The 17,866-nt window shown below is 38.8% G+C and overlaps 1 protein-coding gene across 1 annotated transcript; it reads left to right on the forward strand.

Annotated features, from left to right (window-relative positions):
- The first annotated feature begins 799 nt into the window (after window positions 1-799).
- On the forward strand, window positions 800-9,637 carry urm1 (ubiquitin related modifier 1). Its single transcript, XM_014993874.2, has 5 exons — window positions 800-875; window positions 2,589-2,659; window positions 6,688-6,769; window positions 8,411-8,459; window positions 9,004-9,637. Exons 1-5 carry the CDS (start codon window positions 841-843, stop codon window positions 9,070-9,072), a joined length of 306 nt encoding a protein of 101 aa, XP_014849360.2. The 5' UTR covers window positions 800-840; the 3' UTR covers window positions 9,073-9,637.
- The last annotated feature ends 8,229 nt before the right edge of the window (window positions 9,638-17,866 follow it).

A 17,866-nucleotide genomic window follows, 5' to 3' on the forward strand; every position in this document is an offset into this window, starting at 1 on the left:
ATCCAAATTTCCTAACCATGCAAATTACTTCCATAGTGGAACACAAGTTTCGACCCACTGATGAAATAGTAACAAGTGATGATATATCAGCAATCCACCGTGGAGAATTTCATATTTTATAATGCAACACCTACTGTTTACTCCACAAGCTTTAGCTTTTAATTTTGCCCCATTTGTCCTGACATACTTGGTGTGACTGAGTCAGGTTTAGAGGCAGTTTTACTTAGACACACCTTTTATAGCTCTGTCCTGTCCATAAATGTTTTATGGGCTTGAAAATGGGACTTTCTGATAGCCATTTAGAAAGATTGACTTTGTTGTACTTAAGTCACTTTGCAATTTATTTAGCTGTGTGCTCAGTATTTCAAAGTAATGTTCTTTTTGTCATGATGAGATCTAATTTGTAAGATCATCAGTCCTCCTAAAGCATAACACATTCACACAACATGATGCTGCCGCCTATGTAATTTTCAGCAAGGATTATTGTTTAGCTTTATCTAAATGCAATAAAGACAAAAACAAGCAAACAAACAAACACAAAACGGTAGCTCCATCTACATTCTGAACAAATTATTGGAATGATTGTGCTCTATAATTATCTTTATAAATATTACGTTTTTTTTAAACGATTCAATGAAAAGAGGAACAAAATGTTTTATGAATAACAATGAATATCATGAATCTAATATTCAACAGGTAAAAAAGCTATACCTTATTTCACTCGAAAAGAAAAAGAAAATGAAATGTCCTTCAAATTGACAGTAGCCATGGTTACAGAACACTGACTGAATACGTTACTTCCGCCTTAGCCTTCCGTCACTTCCTGCATGTGCGGACAACATGGCAGCCTCCGTTGCTGTTCATCTGGAGTTTGGGTAGGTACATTTTAAACTTTCCTCGATTATTTAAACAGTATATGTTTAGTTTTCTGAAACTGACACGCTTATATGTTCACTGGGAATATATTATTCTCGTAAACCTTGACTGCCTTCAGCTGTTTAACGCTTCAACGAGGCAGAAAAGAGCAGAAAACAGTTCGGATACCTTGCAGATACATTTTCTCAGAGCAACAACATAACAGAACATGTACTTTATTGCCTAGATGGCCATTTTGCAAGTCAGCTAATCTCCGCATTTCATTCGAATCCGTCCAGTCTGCACATACGGTCTCTCAGCTTTTTACAGAGCTGAATACTGTGCTTAATGAGCCCTGCAGAGAAGCATCAGCACTGGGAGGCTGCTAAAATAGCGCCACAAAAACCTCGAAACAAACCCTCATTTAAACGAAAAATATGAGATTTAACTATCTTTTAACCCCATTCATTCAGGTTGTTGAATTTATATTCTGGAAAAAACCTTAACACAAAACATAAGTTAGTTCCAACCGGTCAAAAGCCTGTTTAATTCGAAGAAAATTTCCTCAGTTTGGTTATTTTTATTAGGACTGAATTAGTTTAAAAAAAAAAAACAGTCTCAACTTAATATGCAGTCATATGAAGATAATAAAGTTCCAACATTTTATTCTTTGAATACTATTTGGATATGTTTTAAAAATATTTAAAATGATGACTTTTCCTTATTCCTTGACAATATAAATTCATAATGGCATAAAACCCTTATTAAACATTTTAAAGGTTTTACTATTGTATTTATTTTTAAAAAAATATGGAATATCGCTTATGAAGCTGTATTGCTCACCGATCTATAACATAAGAATCAAATTACAAAATATATGAATAAATGGCAGCAGAAGGGATAGTTGCTCACTTTATTATGTTGTTCATCTAGCAGTGGTTACCCAAGTTTTCATTGAGCCACTTACCCTTGTAATGAATGTTAGCACTCTTTAGAAAGGACTCAGTTTCATGAATCACATCAATGTCCTTCTTATACAGGGTAACTTTCTATATAAAATTATGCAGGGATGTCTCCTCTTACGAGTGCTTTTAAACTTTTCAGTCATTCTCTGGGTCTCCATTGGAGCTCAGTCATGATGCAAGGTAAGAATTAAGGGTCTTCCTTGTCAGAAGAGTGACAGGAGCTAACAAAGATTATCAACTGATTACTGGAATAACACTGTTTCACTTTGGCTGGATGCTTAACGTGCCAAGAATTAAGTTTTGTCTGCTTATACATGGCAGCCAGGAACAGAACAACAAACTTATTTTATGGATTGTAATTAATGAAACAACAACCAAAATAGATTATGTAACTGTCAATCCAATCCAAAATTCTTGAATGGGCTTCCTCTCCAGGCTGTGGTCATCCTTGTTCCTTGTACACCTACTTATCACACATTTTTTCTTCCACTCCACTGTCTAATAGTGGGATGCATCATTCTGTAAACCAGGAACTTCTTTTGCAATTACCTTTTGTGGCTTACCCGCCTTATAGAGCGTGACTTTCTGCTGAATAACTGTCTAGTCAGAAATCCCCATAGTCGTGTTTGGCATTATGCAACATTTCTCTAATTAAAATCCTGGTTTAGTCCTTATTTGTTATTTAAACTTCCAGACAAAATTCGTCTTTAGGCTTTTGGTGTATTCCAGTTTTATTTTTAATATTTAACTCCTGGTTCTTTTATGTAGAGGAGGAGCAGAGCTACTTTTTGATGGCGTCAAGGAGCATCATGTGACACTACCAAGCCAGTCTGAACCATGTGAGTACCACTTGTCACCTTAAAACACAGCGGTTAAAACTAGAAAGAAGTCATCCAGTTCAAATACAAACCTAGCTTTGACCTTGCCTCCTGCACACCCGCTTAGGGTTACGATGCAACGTCATGTGTATCAGAACGGATCAGTGGTGTTTAATTGTTTTCTATGTTGCAATAAACAGTTATATTACTTAGACATCTGCTAGAGATTTGTTGCCTGTTGATACTTTTCAGTGTTGTAATTGCTACACTGTTTTGCTAAATTGCTTTATGCTACAACTCAAAGCTCAAATAGCTTTTAGAGCTATTTGATATCCCCACAGCATGATGCTTCTGCCATGTTTCACTATGGGAGTGGTGCATTCTGGGTGATTTGCAGTGTTAGTTTTCCACCAAACATAGTGTTTTGTATCAGAGCTAAAATGGTCAATCGAACTTAATCAGAGAAGCTTTTTTTTTTTTTTTTTTTTTTTTTTTTAAAGTACACTTCCTTATAAAAAAAAAGCTATTGAACATACATGGCTACTTGGTATTTCCTTTAGGGATCAGATTTAAAGGGACTGCTCTTTTACATTGCATACCACAATTTTCATATTTTAGTTGCAAAAAAAATAAGCAAATTGAAAAATAATGCGTCTTTTTCAATCCATTTTACTATTATAGAATAATTAATGTGAGTCGATCATAAAGTCCCATTAAAACCCATTCAATATTGTTCTTATAATATGAAAAAATATAAACACATTCATGTGATACGACTGCTGAGAGGCAGTGTATGTTACCAAAAGACCAAATAAAATAATTTAGTTCTCAGTTAAGCAACAAACCTTTTTGTCTCAAACATCAAAAATGAGATTTTATTTTCACATGAACTCCCAAGTTCACACATATGTTGTAATTTTCACAAGACATAGAAGGTGGAAAAAAAAACAATAATAAAAATTTCTACTGAGTGATTTTTTTATTTTTTTTGTCTGTGTTCAGGACAAATAGGAGGAATACGCGCCTCTGCTTTTTGGCTAAACAATGGCTGTTCATGCAGGGTGCTGATGTTACCACGACAGCACAGAGACAAAAGTTGACCAGAACAGGGAATGTCTGACCTTGCTCCACCAGATGACCTGCAGGTCTCTATGTGTGTTTGTCAGGAGCTTTGTTTCTTTTCAGTAATAGTATCTTAAATCCTACATTTTCAGGCAGACATTATAAACATTTTGACTTTTTATTATTTTTGTTTTGCCTGAGCTTGCTGGGTTTGAGCAGACATCCAGCCTGGCTGAGTTGGCTCTCTGATCTCTGAAAATATCCTTAACCTATATATCTGAGGGTGTGTGTGTGTGTGTGTGTTCATAAGAGCACAGAGGGGGGATGCAGTGAAGGTTGATATAATTGGTTCTGAATCCTTCGTATTTCTTTTTTGACCCCGACCAATGATTGATGACCCTCAACTGAAAGACCCGTCCCCCCTCTTGTTTGCACACACACAACAAAACCCCTATAGCCCAGAGGATCCCCCCAATTTTTTATTTTTTATTTTTCGTTTTGCCCATTACATCAGCAGATAGATGGAACCGCGTTCCTCTCCTTCCCCCTTGCACACACCTCACGTGACGGTCGGAATCGCATTAAAACAGAAAAGCGAAAAATGGAGTTGAATAAAGCGCGTTCGCAAACGAAAAGGCTTTAGTATTAAATAAACATCAAAATGGCGCCTTTCGGCTCCCCTCCCCTTCTACAGAGCTGTATCCCAGGGTGCACTGGGATCTTGTGACGCATGTTCTCCTCTATCATATGCGTCTCTTCTCCTCTACCTGCGCTGCAAAGAGTATTTGAAATTGTACAAAGCTGAGACTCTTGCTGTTGTTTTATTTCACTTAGCTGCCTGTTGTTAAACCTATGTGACACTTTAGAGGCGTTTATATTTCTTTTACCAAAAAGCTAACCGGATTGTAGACACTTTGTTTTTAGTGTGCAAATATAATATGTTTGCCTGTGTTTCCGTAAAGAAAATGCAAAAAAAGAGGGCAAACAAGATAAGAGGGGGAGAGGAACTTTCATGTCCGGAGGGGTAGTGTGTGTGTGTGAGAAATATGAAATGAAAAGGTAAATGGGAGAGAGCGAATAAGAGGTAATGGCGGAGAGAAATCCTAATAGTGAAAGGCAGAGGGCACAAAAAAGGAGTTATGACGGGTACAGTGATTGCTTCTGTTTTTAGCCCCGTAGAAGTGCAGGTCAGTAACCACCCGTTACTGTGAGTGTGTGTATGTGTGTGAGAGAAAGTGTGAGTGTGCACTGGCTGCAAAACAAGGTCTCCTTTATTTATACGGAAGTGATTATAAACTATCATGCAGTTCTGACCGGACAGACGGCACTTTAGTTAACCTGAGTCTGAGGTTAGAGACCCAAATGATCTGCCATGTGTGTCGTCCACAAAGCTGCAGAGACCAGACAGAGGTAGGTTTTAAGAGCAAAGATTTGTTTAATATGTTCAATATTTTATTTTGAATCAACGGAAATATAGAAACACAAAACCCAAAGCCCACTGAGTCCGGGGTAAAATCTGCATTAGAATAATACAAATCTTTAAACAGGATTTTTTTTTGTAAATTTAACCTTGTTTCACATATATATGTGTGTGTGTGTGTGTGTGTGTGTGTGTGTGTGTGTGTGTGTGTGTGTGTGTGTGTGTGTGTGTGTGTGTGTGTGTGTGTGTGTGTGTGTGTGTGTGTATGTATATATTTATATTTGAGATTTTGTTTTGCATTTTCCTAAAACGATTTAATGAAAAAGCGTCTAAATATGAAGTAATCTCTGCTCGTTCTCCATCTTCTCACTAACAGCTTCCTGCTGCAGCTTCAACCTGCTCCTCGCACCTGAATCCCTGTCCTCCTCCTCCTACCGCTGTATTCCTCTCCTCCCTTCATTTACGCTCGCTCTCTCCATGTTTGAACCCCTCGTCTCCTCTGTTCTTTTGCGTGAAGCGGTCAAGTTCAGCGATTTAAATTAATTTAATCTGCTTGTGTGCGCGCGGCTACCTGCAACTGCAGACCTGTGATCGAGCGACACTTGAGTTGCAGAGTAATACACGGCCATCAGGCAAAACCCATCTGAGAATTGTGGAAATTGTCGTCGTTTTCTTTGCTCATCTGAGTATCTGTCCTCCTCCTCTTATAAAAATACATCTGAATACTCCTACACCACATTAAATGTTTAAGGGAATGGTTGCTGTAACCGTTATGGATTCACAGTTGCTGTTTTAGTGGGGATTTGTCCTTTAAGCCCGGCTTCCATTGCTCAGTCTGAGCGAGGTTCAGCCTATTGTTGAGACAAGGTCAGTCTGATTGTTGACGAGGTCAGACTAATAGAAAATGCAGGCGTGGCTGGTAATTAAGCTAAATGGAGAAGCCTTGCATTTAATATGTAGCAAAAAATTCAGCAAAGAGAAAATTTTATGTCTTTTTTTAATTCAAAGGAAAGAAACATGAAATGATTTAAAAATAGTCAATTAAAAAATTAATTCCAGCTTTTTTTTATATGTAATATTAACCCATGAAATTCAACATTAAGCCTCTACGTATCCACATTCATCATTGGTTTGACTTCTGCATTTAAAGTAAATGATATTTGTGCTGCTGTGGACAGTTTATTCTAGACAACCTTCCCCCTTGCAACTAGCATCTCCTCCCCCCCCCTCCTCTGCTTACACTCATAAATATACATACATGGGCGCAGAGATTCGTGCACCCCCTGCCCCACCTGGTGCCTCCGTCGCGTCACATCGACCGGGAGGCTGGAACCGTGCACCTTGACCCCCAATCCCTGACCTGCGACCTGCGTTGTCTGCATGCGTTTGGGTTGCGTTTGTGTGTGTGTGTGTGTGTGGGTGACATAAATCTGTTTTCTGCAGCCACACTGCCAGGATCTGGCTTTTGTTCTTGGGGATAAAGGAAACGTTGAAGTTTTAGAAGATGGTAGCTAAAGGTGAATGTTGTGGAGGGAGTGTGATGGAAATGTGTGTCTGTGGTTTGCAGGGGACATGAAGCAGCTGCTGGTCTGGATCCAACGGAACCTGCTGAAGGAACGGCCTGAGCTCTTTGTCCAGGGAGACACAGTGTGAGTGCACTTGACATACACTTGATCTGCGGACATTGGAAGCCTAAACACTCTCCACTAAAACATCATTTCTGGAATCTTATGTTAAAAACACACATTTTGTTGCAGGAATTTGTGTTTGTGACCATTTTTTCCCTGCGTGATTTGGTTTCAAGTCGGAGGCCTCAGTGACGTGATAACGCCACACTCATGTTTGTGCTGGTGTGTGTGTGGGGCTCTCTGCAGTCTTATAGGACTGGCTGACTTTTACAGCTGCCTTTGTTCGCCACTATTTATAGCACCGTCTAACCAATGAATGGAGAAAAAGCTGGCCTACCTACAAACCTCACCGATTAGATTAAAGCTGGACATGTTGGCCGCAAACATTTTCCTTTTTTCTTTTTACCCAAAACCCTATCATTTAGATCTATTTTAAGTCTTGTTGAACACTTGAAATTCTTGCTTTGTCCTTGATTGTTTTGCATGTTTTTTTGTGTGTGTGTGTGTGTGTGTGTGTTTGAGTGTGTTTGTTTTTGGCTTCCTCTTGCATTGCCCTTTCATGCTGACGTCAGAGAGGATCTGTGTTGGTGGGTAGGAACACTATGAGAGCCATCATCAGTGTATGCCTCCTGCATTATCCCAGCATGCACATGACTTTAACTCTTTTAAAAGCATCTGTTTGTAAGAGCTTGTTTTTAGGTCTGTCATAAGATATAATCCTCTACAACTTATTGATATGAAACTACAAATTCCCAGAGCACACTTTTATTATTTTTTTCCCAAAATTGTTAGTGTATTCGTGTGATTTGTTCCTCTTCGCTGTCAGAATCAGCCGGCTTTTTACATCAGCCTGCTGGGTCAAAGTTATGCTGAATGAAAAATGATTTATATCTATTTACAGTTGAATTAGATATATATAATCCAGATAAATATGAAGGGAGATTTACAGAAAACTCTGTGTATACATGTGTCTAGTGATTTACATGCATTTTGTATGTAAATTACACTGTTTTGTGGGTTTTTGTTTTTTTTTGTTGCACTCTTTATTGCTATTTTGATTCCACTGTTCTACATTTCAGTTGTCTCTTTATTGTTTAGTATTTTCTGTTGTAATAACATTTTGCATGCCTGTTTTGTTGTTGTTTTGCACTTTGTATTGCATTTAATTGTATGGAAGTCAGCAAAATGATTAAGACAAACAGGAGACTTCTTAAATATTCAATATCAGAAAAGAACTAACAAAAAACTTAATGTTTCTTAACTCACACAGCTCTAGTGTGACCCTAAAAGAGCAAGGAATTGTGCTGCAATTTTTGTACATTGCACTGCAATAAAAAAAAAAGCCTGAAAATATTTTAGACATGATATTGTTACAGGAGTATTCATTGGTTTTATTTTTATTTCTAAGTGTAACCAGCGAGGCTTAAATTGAAAGGATATAATGGTGAATATTTCCGACACAGAAATCAATCTAGTTTAATATTTTTTTCTAGTAGATTCTCGTAGCGAATTGCAGAAGCAATTTCCAGTGAGCTGTCTTTGATGTGAGGTCCTGCTGAGGGGTTGGAGGCGGTTGTTTTGGGTAACTTTAGGTATTTTCTGCATTTCTGTGCGTCACCTTTGGGACAAGCGTTTGACTTAAAGCGGTGCGTTTTCCCACAGGAGGCCTGGGATTCTGGTGCTTATCAACGATGCAGACTGGGAGCTAATGGTGAGTCCTTGGAGTCACGTTCACTGTCAGATGATGAGGGGTGGATTTAGGTGTGTGCGCATGTGTGGGGGGATGAGGGGAGGGGATGGTGGGTGTTGCATGACATGTGTAACATATTGTCTGTTGATCATCAAATGATCTCAGATCATGTAACTTAAACGGTACGTTCAAAACAGAGGAAAATTATGACTTTTTAATTTGAGGGGGAGGGATAACCTCCATATTTGCTGATGCAGAGAATAGAGTTTGCTCGTTTTCTCCCAGTCAGTTATGGCTTCATAAAATGTGGAAGCAGCTTGTCCTTGGGGTCTCATAGCTGAACACATATTTAGATTCACACGTGGCCTGAACGGCCCAGTTTTAAATGAATTGATCTGATTACGACACTCGGCTCAGGGTGTAAATAAATTGAGAAGTTTGTCATTGATTGAACCCCACTGGGAGCACAGGAGGAATAGATATTTTCATATTAATAAGCACAGTTATTTCTCCCTCGTCTTGTGCCTGCAATAAGTATTGAATATTTTGTGTGTTTAAACATCAGGGGGAGCTGGACTATCAACTCCTAGACCAAGACAACATTGTTTTTATTTCTACGCTTCACGGAGGATAAATAACTAACAGGACGGACATCATAACGTGTGTAATACGTATATAACAGTTCCAGACCTCAACACCCTTCACTCCCCTTTCTGTTCTCACATGCAAACAACAACTCACCCTATTGGACGCCGATGACGCGTCAACGCCATCACGAATCGCACAGCTGATACTGTTCAGCAGGAATGAGGGGAATGTCAGAGTTGGCTTCTGAAAACCTGGAATTGTGTGGAAGTCTTTGATCAAACTAGGCTGGTAAAAAAACCAGCCCAGAGTTTTCAATAGAGACCAGAATTGGAAAAAAATATGTCACTATAATTTTGGGACACAGAAACTCCTAAGTATGTTGAAACATAATCTCTTTTTTTTAACTCATGAGAAGAAAAATTGAAGATAAACACAGATTTGTTAACTGTTTTACTCGTTACGGCTATACCTTACAGTATGTTATTCATCATGCAAATACCCACATTTTCTTAATTTTCCTTTCTTACTTCCATTGAAATGTATGTAATTTTTTTCATTTAAATGTATGTATTTTTTCCAATAAACTGAAAATAAATGATTAATAGACTGAATTTATGTGGCATTTTTCCAGTCATGCTGACTTCTCAAAACACTTCACACCAGAACCACAAATACACACACCTTCATACACTGATGCACAAATTGCTCTAGGCAAGTTGAGGGTAGTGCCTTGCCCAGGGCACATTGACAGGTGGCAGGAGACTAGATTCCCACCCACAACTTTTTAATTGCAAGATGACTGTTGCACTGACTGTATTATTATTATGAATTGTTTTTATTTCAAAGCAGGAATATTTTACAATACAACAAAAAAAAAATACAATTGAGATTGAAAAAACAATTTTTAGTAGTGATCTATTTATAATTTTTGCAGCTAAATAGTTTATTTTATCTTGTATATTTCAAAATAGAATTTCTTCAACCTATGATAAATTGCAAAATGAAACAAATATTTTAATCGAATTCTAGCATACACATTTGTAATTTTTGGTATTAGTTCATTATACCATTATTGCTAGATGGTATTTTCATACATGAATTGCAATAGATTATTATGTAATGTATTAAAAAAAAAATTAGGTTCACAAAAGGTCATTTTGTCTCGATTCTCCGTATTAATATTTTTTTAAGTTTTAAAATTAACTGTTAGTTGCTATTATTTCAGTGGATAAATTTATTTTCTAGACATATCCTATTATTTTCTATATTCATTAACACACCGCTCACAGAGGCCTCTGCAAAACGTTTTTCCTAATTGAGATCCAACAGCACCTTACCATATTTGATAGCTTATAAAATCGATTAAAGCGCAGCTCTGTGATCCCGCCGCACTTTTATGATGATTAGACTCAACTTGGGGCTGATTGTTGCCTAGCTAAAGCCACACTCAGATGGACTATTCATGCGAAGAGGTGGAGGATGGACATACAGGGTGCGTGCGTGTGTGTGTGTGTGTGTGTGTGTGTGTGTGTGTGTGTGTGTGAACTACAGGACCACTGCGGGAGGTCGAGGTCTAGCCTCCGGGCTGCCCTCTCTTGAACGCCCGAGGCGACCTAAAACCCTTTTCTCGGTGGTGGAGTCCGATTTGCAACGGGAAACCGGCCTATAATGGGCAGCAGAAAGGAAATGCTAATGAGACTGTGAGGGGGTTAGAGAGGAGAAAGTGTTGCACTGTGTCAGCTGCTGCAGGATATACCGAGGCTGTCTGCGAGGGACACGCTTACAAAGTGGAGGGAAATGATCCCACACATGTATCTGCAGCTGTGCGCTGAGCCTGTTGTGCTCTTAAACTAGATTTTACACGCGCCATTTAAAATAAATGTTTAGGTTATAAAAATTACATATATTTTTTAGAAATTGAAGCTACTTGCATTTTCTGTGGTTAATTCAAATTATTCCGTCAACTTTTTTTCCTTTTTTTTTTTATTGTGATTTGCAAATTCAGAAGTAGTGGATTATTATTTAAGGTCACAGCTTGCGCACCGGCTGCTCAGCGGGAGACATTATGGTCGACCTTCCTGCCCTCAGCATCATAAAGACATGCCCAGTTCACACCAGCAGAATAAACAGCTCAGTCTGAGGTAAACAGACAGATAGTAAACAACAAGGACGAATAAGTGTGAGGCTTCATATTTAAAGATCAGGCTGAAAAGATGATGAAAACCTTTTCTGCAAAAAGAAATCTTTGCAGGCATAAGAAAAACCGTGAAACCTTTTCTATGATGACATTGAAATAATGGTTAGAAATTAAAAATATAAATTTTTCATTCCTACTGGAGAGACTTTGAATAGCACTGTTTAAGATAATCTCACCTGTCCACTTTTTCACCTGCTGAAGTTTTTTTCTTTCTTTTTTTTTAAATTCTAAACAAAAAAAATTCCCCTTAAGCAAACTATCGCGAGAATTTCTCCTTTCCAGGTGCAAACACCTTTGAAAACTGGGTTTGACTCACAGGCATTTAAAAACGAATTGCAAATTGAAAAACACAGATTTACCGAATTATGGTTTAAATTAAGTCATTAATTTACTTTTAAAAATGAAGTGAAAGTCTCCTTATGTCTTCGAAAGCATCTTTATTTTTGATAAACGAGGCTAAATCCTTCAGATGTATTGTCAAATTTGCGCTGCATTTTGCGCACTGCTGTAAGATCAAACATTGTGCATTAATCCTCTGGTATTAAAAGAGGTTAGCGTTTAATGTCCTACTACAATACACACATTGCCTAACCATTTGTCCGTGTGTGTGTGTGTGTGTCTGTGTCTGTAAGAGAGAGAGAGAGAGAGGTTGAGAGAGAGAGTCGACAGTTGGTGTGTATGTGTGTCTGTGTATATTAATTAGTCTATAAGTAACAGCAAAAATTTTACATATATTGAAAAATGACATTTTATAATTCCTTGTATTTATTCTGAAAGAAATTAGCAAATGTTTTTTTTAACAACAATAACAAATTCTCGAAATTTTAGCATATTTTTCACTATTTGCTGTTATAACGTTTTTGAGTTGCTTTTTTCCCCCCAGAATGAAGCATGTGTCTTAAATTAGGCCAAAAAGAGTCCCACTTGAATTATCGATTATATTTAACATCAGTTCAGGGTTGTTTATATTTAAGCCTCTTTTTTTTTACAGAAAGTATTGTACCTTTAATAAGATGCGTCACATTTCATAGAAAATAGCTTTAGAGTCCCTGCTGCTAAATGCGATTTAAAGATCTATAGTGTTTACTTGTGTCATAAAATTCTGTTGGTACATCCACGTTTTTTGAAAAGGTGCATTTTTTAAAGTAAAATTACACTTTTCAATAACTAAGTTTCATTTTTATCAGATGGTTTGCCACCGTTTCCCTCAATCTTTGCTCGTGTCCGATGATTGGCTCATGTCACCAACAGCGTGCGCCTCCGTGCGGTATGCAGGCCTCACCGTGAGCCTGCAACCATATTTGCCAAATACAGTCGATACATCAATGCATCCAGTCGATATTTACCTTTTAAAACAAACAGTCTTGATTATTTATTCGACAAAGTGTAAATACTAATCGGGCAAACACGCCGAAAACACAGTCTGAGGCAGAAAAGGGTTTCCCGTCACTTTATTGGCCCAGACTCGCGTTCATACCCTCTGAGTAAATAACATGCAGATTTAGATATGTGTCTTACCTGCAAAAGGTACAGTTACAAATCAAACAGAGACTCAACGGCCTTTCTGCTGGCTGTCTCGGTGATGTTGGAGGCCTGGAAGGCATCAGTTGATGAATGTGAGCCTGCAGCAACAGATGTCCATACACAATTCTTGGGGCGGAATGGGATTTTTACTCAAGAATTGCGTTTGGACAATCAGTCGCGAAAGACTCTGCGTGCATATTCTCTATCCACAGGATAGAAGGTGTGGGAGAAAATCAAATAATAATAATAAAAAAATTAACAAAAACAAAAACTCACACCAACAGTGCATGCGTGTGGAGCAGTTTTTGGGCCCCTGGGTGCACCTGCTGCCGCTGCCCCCAAACAGTGTGACGCAGAAAGCTGTTTTCTATTTCTAAATTATTGCTGTTATTATAACTCTGCTCAGCTTTGTCTCTTAGATGTGCAATTTCTTCAGAAAAGCTCAGCATTTTGTCATACATTTCAATCTCCGAGCTGTTGCAGCAGGATGCATTTGCAGTGACAGCACTGAGACAACCTGTAGTACAACTTCCACTCTCTTTCTGATCACATCAAACGTTTACCCCCCCCCCCCCAAAAAAAAAAAAAAGAAATAAATCACTTTTAAAACACCGCAAAGATGCATTTCAGCCTTTCGACTGTGTTTCTAAGCGTCCTTTATCTGCTCCGGTTTAGTTTTAAAGTTATCTTAGCAGTCCTTTAAAATGGCTGAATGAACATTGCAGTTTTAACCAAAATGACATATTTTTTTTTATGTTTTTTTATATATCTACATATAGTCTCGTAAGCAATTGCTTTATACCAGAGTAAAAATATCTGTCCAACAAGAGAGCGGCAGGGAGAGAACAAACGCAATTCCTGCATCCGTGTGTGCAGAAAAGAGGAAAACTCCTCAATTCTGGTGCCTCAAGGTGCAACACAATGGTTTTCCACGGCTGTTAAATTACTGGGGAAAAAAAAAAAAAATCCCCCTCCTGTTTGAATAGAGGGACGTCGGGCGGCTGTGGTCCTTTCCTCCGCTGTTGAAACCATAAGGGAGGGAAAAAAATAGAGATGGAAAGCGCTCTAGTTCCTGCTGGCGCGTCCTTGGTTCTGTTCCCACATCGTGCGTTCCCCCTCGGATGTCTGTGCTCCGTCCAAACGCTCACCCCCCTCTCGTCAGAGGGGCTGCGGAGCCAGCAGGCTTCATACTCTCCGGACAGACGCTCCTGCCTCCTCTCCACCCATCCTTTACGGGCTCTGACTGACTGACACACTGTGCGGATGCGCGTCCCTCTGCACCTCCTGCTCCAACAATAAATGCTGCGGCTGCGATGCGAAGGCGGAGAGAGGACTGGAGAAGGTCTTCGCTTGGTACTGAATTTGAATAACACCACGGGGTGATAAATGTCCATTGTACTGCTTAAGTAATGAATCTCCGCTGTCCTCTGTGTCACACACACACACACACACAAACGCGCACGCACAGACGCACGCACACACGCCGGCAGCTGCGATGAGGGACCAGCAACCCCTCTTAAAGACACAACAGCCCCATTTTCCTTCCCTAAAAAGAGATTACAATCCGGACACTGTTTACTCTCTGGCCGCGCTGCATGACGTGTTGAATGTTTCTCTTTTGGCCCCCGCTCACTTGTGTGAGCAAACTAGTGCAACGCCGTAACCAGGCACTTGGAGATAAAGCGGTGCCTTCAGCGCCATGCGCAACCATTCTGCTCCTCAAAGGGCAGTTTACTGCAGGCCTCTGAGGAAAGTGACACAAAACGAGGGGATTATAACATACTCATGTGACAAACGAGTGATAGGGCCACATTGGGGGTCCTTATTCACTGATAAAACTGAACGTTCCAGATTAACCATAAAAAAGTATATTTAGAACCTCCCATATATATACTGCTCAAAAAAATAAAGGGAACATTTCACTTAAATTTTGTGTGTGGCTCCAAATCCAGGCCTCCATTGGTTAATAAATTTGATTTCCATTGATGATTTTTGTGTGATTTTGTTGTCAGCACATTCAACTTTGTACAGAACAAAGTATTCAATGACAATATTTCATTCATTCAGATCTAGGATGTGTTATTTGAGTGTTCCCTTTATTTTTTTGAGCAGTGTGTGTATATATATATATATATATATATATATATATATATATATATATATATATATATATATATATATATATATATATATATATGAGGAATCTTAATAAACTTAATGTAGTTGGACCCCAAGGCTTAGCTTTTTAGCTTGAAAAAAAATGTAGTCAAAATGTCACCTATAAACATCCTTGATAATGTTTTAGTTCTAATCATAGCCTCCTCTTATCCCATCCTGGAGGCATTAATGATCAAAATATTAATGTTTTTACCACTTCAACAGAAGCATATTATGCTCAAAATAATTTTGGCTGAATGCTTCACGCTATATGTTAAATTATCTTTTATATAAATCATTTATTTTGCTGATTCTGAATATTAGAAAAGTTGAAATTTTTGGTCTCTCTTTTTCTATTGAGAAGAATGTGGTTAAAAAAAAAAAATATATATATATATATATATATATCACTGACTATCCTAAGTTACGTATTTCCCGCCATTATTCAAACTACGACTTAAATGGAGAAAGAGAAAGCAAAAAAAAAAACAAAAAACCTTCATCAACATGGCTGAAGGGAGGACCGATCACACTGTTTGGATTTGTACATGATGTAGTTCTGTTGTTTTTTTTCTCTTTTATGTTAATCAAATTTTTATGTCAGATCTAATTTAGCCATTCAGTAACATTTGAATGACCTAGTGGTAGTGTTTGACAGAACACAAGACGATGTTGAGAACATATTTACAGTTCTTGACCAGAGTAAAGCATTTTTCTGGTTCTTTCCGTACAACATGTTGGAGGATCAAACTTAGTGCTGCTCTTCTTTTTTTTATTTTACCCTCTCTGCTTTCTGCTTTCAGAATCTTCTTTAAATCTTAAAGAGACAAACTTATGACACTAGTTTGAGTTTTGATTTGTTTAAGCACTCATCTAGTTGTTCAGATCTTTAGAATTAACACCAGTGCTTTTATTTGTGTGTGTGTGTGTGTGTGTGTGTGTGTGTGTGTGTGTGCGGGGGTGCGTGGGTGTGTGTGTGTGTGTGTGTTTAACTTTTTTAAGTAATTGGTAGACCTTGATGTAATACATAATGAAATTCTTTCTTGATTACATTAATTACCACGTATTTTTAATACTTAACTCCTGTTATTTTGCATTTTCTTAGTTGGTCTGGTAAACACCAAAAAAGAGTCGTACTTTGCACCAAAGTTAAATTCAAATATAAAGAAAAACTAAATAGTTTATATTAAGATAATTATGAAGCAAAATAAAATAAAAAATATTTCTTCTCACCACGTCTTCAATGTAAACTACAATAAGCTTCGTCTAAATTGTTTTTTAAACGGTAAACTTAAGTGTCCACCTCACTGGAAGCTGAAATTTGAACCACCAGACCCATCCGCATGTCGTGCATATCAGCACTTTTTCAGTGCTGCGTCTGCGCTGCAGGTTTTTGATGCTTGCAAACGGCACCTTCCCCTCCTGCATCTCTCTCTCTTCCTCTCTCTCTCTCTCTCTCTCTCCCTCCTTCTCTCCCTTCTGTCTAATAAATCATCCTGACTGATCCCGCCCCGCAGGCGCAGGGGGTCCTCCTCTTTAAAAAGCTCAATCCGTTTTACCCCCTCTCTCTTTTCATCCCCTCTTGAAGAAGCCGAGTTAACCTCTGAGGCTCCGCGCAGCCAGGGCTCCTCTCAGCTCCAGCCCGCCTCTCATTCATCCAGCCAGTCACTCATTCATTGCTCTTTTTTCCCCTTTTTGAGTCCTGAAAAGCAAACTCCTCCATCTCCAATCCCGCCCCCCTCTTCTGCTTTTTTCTTGACTTCTTCAGAGGCGGGAAGGAGTCAAGAGGGTGAGCTTTCACTCTCACCTCTGGGTGCACAAACGCTTACACGTTTTCTGCGGACATTTGGAGAGATTAAACACTCCGTGTTTTGGTACGACCTGCTCCATGGCTAGTATTTATTTGGTTGTTAATTTGAATGTAAAATTGTGCTTTACCAATTAGATGGATTCTTAAGTAACTTGGTTACACTGGGGTCTCAGAGTAAGGGGAAGGTTATGTAGTCCAGCCACAAGGGACTGGACGACGCAATGGGAAGAAGGGGCTTGGAATAAAAACTATTAATCCCAGAATGCATTGCTTTCAGTTCTTGGTGGAAGAGGGGTTTCAGTGCTTGAATTTGTGACTTAGCGGGTAACTGAGAATGAAACCATTTGGCTATTACTTTCTGATGATGAGGTGTTTATTATGAGACATAAATTACGGCGGACCCCCGTTTAGTTATCAGCTTGAGCTGAATTTTATTTGTGGCTGTCAAATGCCAAACAGCTCTCTGATACTGAGATTATATTTTTATCAGCTTTATCAGTTATGGGCTACTTTGTGTCATTCTATCAAAAAAAAAAATGTTTTCCAAAAGATACATTAAACTCTGTGATCTTATCATGACCCAGTATTAAAAAGTTCAATACGTAGTATTATTTTTGATTTCGACAGACACACAGACAGTGACAGTTGCCTGTCATGCTGGATGTTCGGTCTTGGTGGTGTATTGTCACGATGTGTGCGCGCACACACACAGAGACGGTAGGAGGCTGCTGCACTCTGTTGCTGCTGTACTTCCCTTCCCATTCACAAATCAATGTTTAACCTGCTGGCTAGAAGGCCTTACTGGGGGAGAGAGGGAGGCACAGAGACTGAGGTGGGCTGTGAAGCAGTCCTGTTGAGAGATGAAGGAGGGAGAGAAAAGACGGAGCAAACAGGGGAATCCTTAAAATAAACCTCCTTTGGTGAAGGCATCTCCTCCCTGCTGCTACGGAGGATGAAGGGGAGAGTTAGGCGACAGCGTGCCAGGCGGTGTCATTGAAATTTATAGTGGGACGGCTGTTTAGGCGAGCCAGCACACAGAGTCAAATGGACAAAGGAGTAAATTGGGAGGAGAGTCCCTGAAAAGGGTCAGTGGACAGACACAAACTCATGATCTATAAATCTACCTGCTGTGGTGATGTTAAAGGATCATTA

Source organism: Poecilia mexicana, unplaced genomic scaffold, assembly GCF_051168715.1.
Source record: "Poecilia mexicana isolate PSO_F unplaced genomic scaffold, ASM5116871v1 scaffold_12, whole genome shotgun sequence".
Lineage (NCBI taxonomy): Eukaryota > Metazoa > Chordata > Actinopteri > Cyprinodontiformes > Poeciliidae > Poecilia > Poecilia mexicana.

Coding starts and splice junctions, on each gene's coding strand:
- urm1 (XM_014993874.2), top strand. CDS start 841: ATGGCAGCCTCCGTTGCTGTTCATCTGGAGTTTGG. Junction 2,660..6,687: donor ACCAAGCCAGTCTGAACCAT/GTGAGTACCACT, acceptor TGTGGTTTGCAG/GGGACATGAAGCAGCTGCTG. Junction 8,460..9,003: donor ATGCAGACTGGGAGCTAATG/GTGAGTCCTTGG, acceptor TTTAAACATCAG/GGGGAGCTGGACTATCAACT.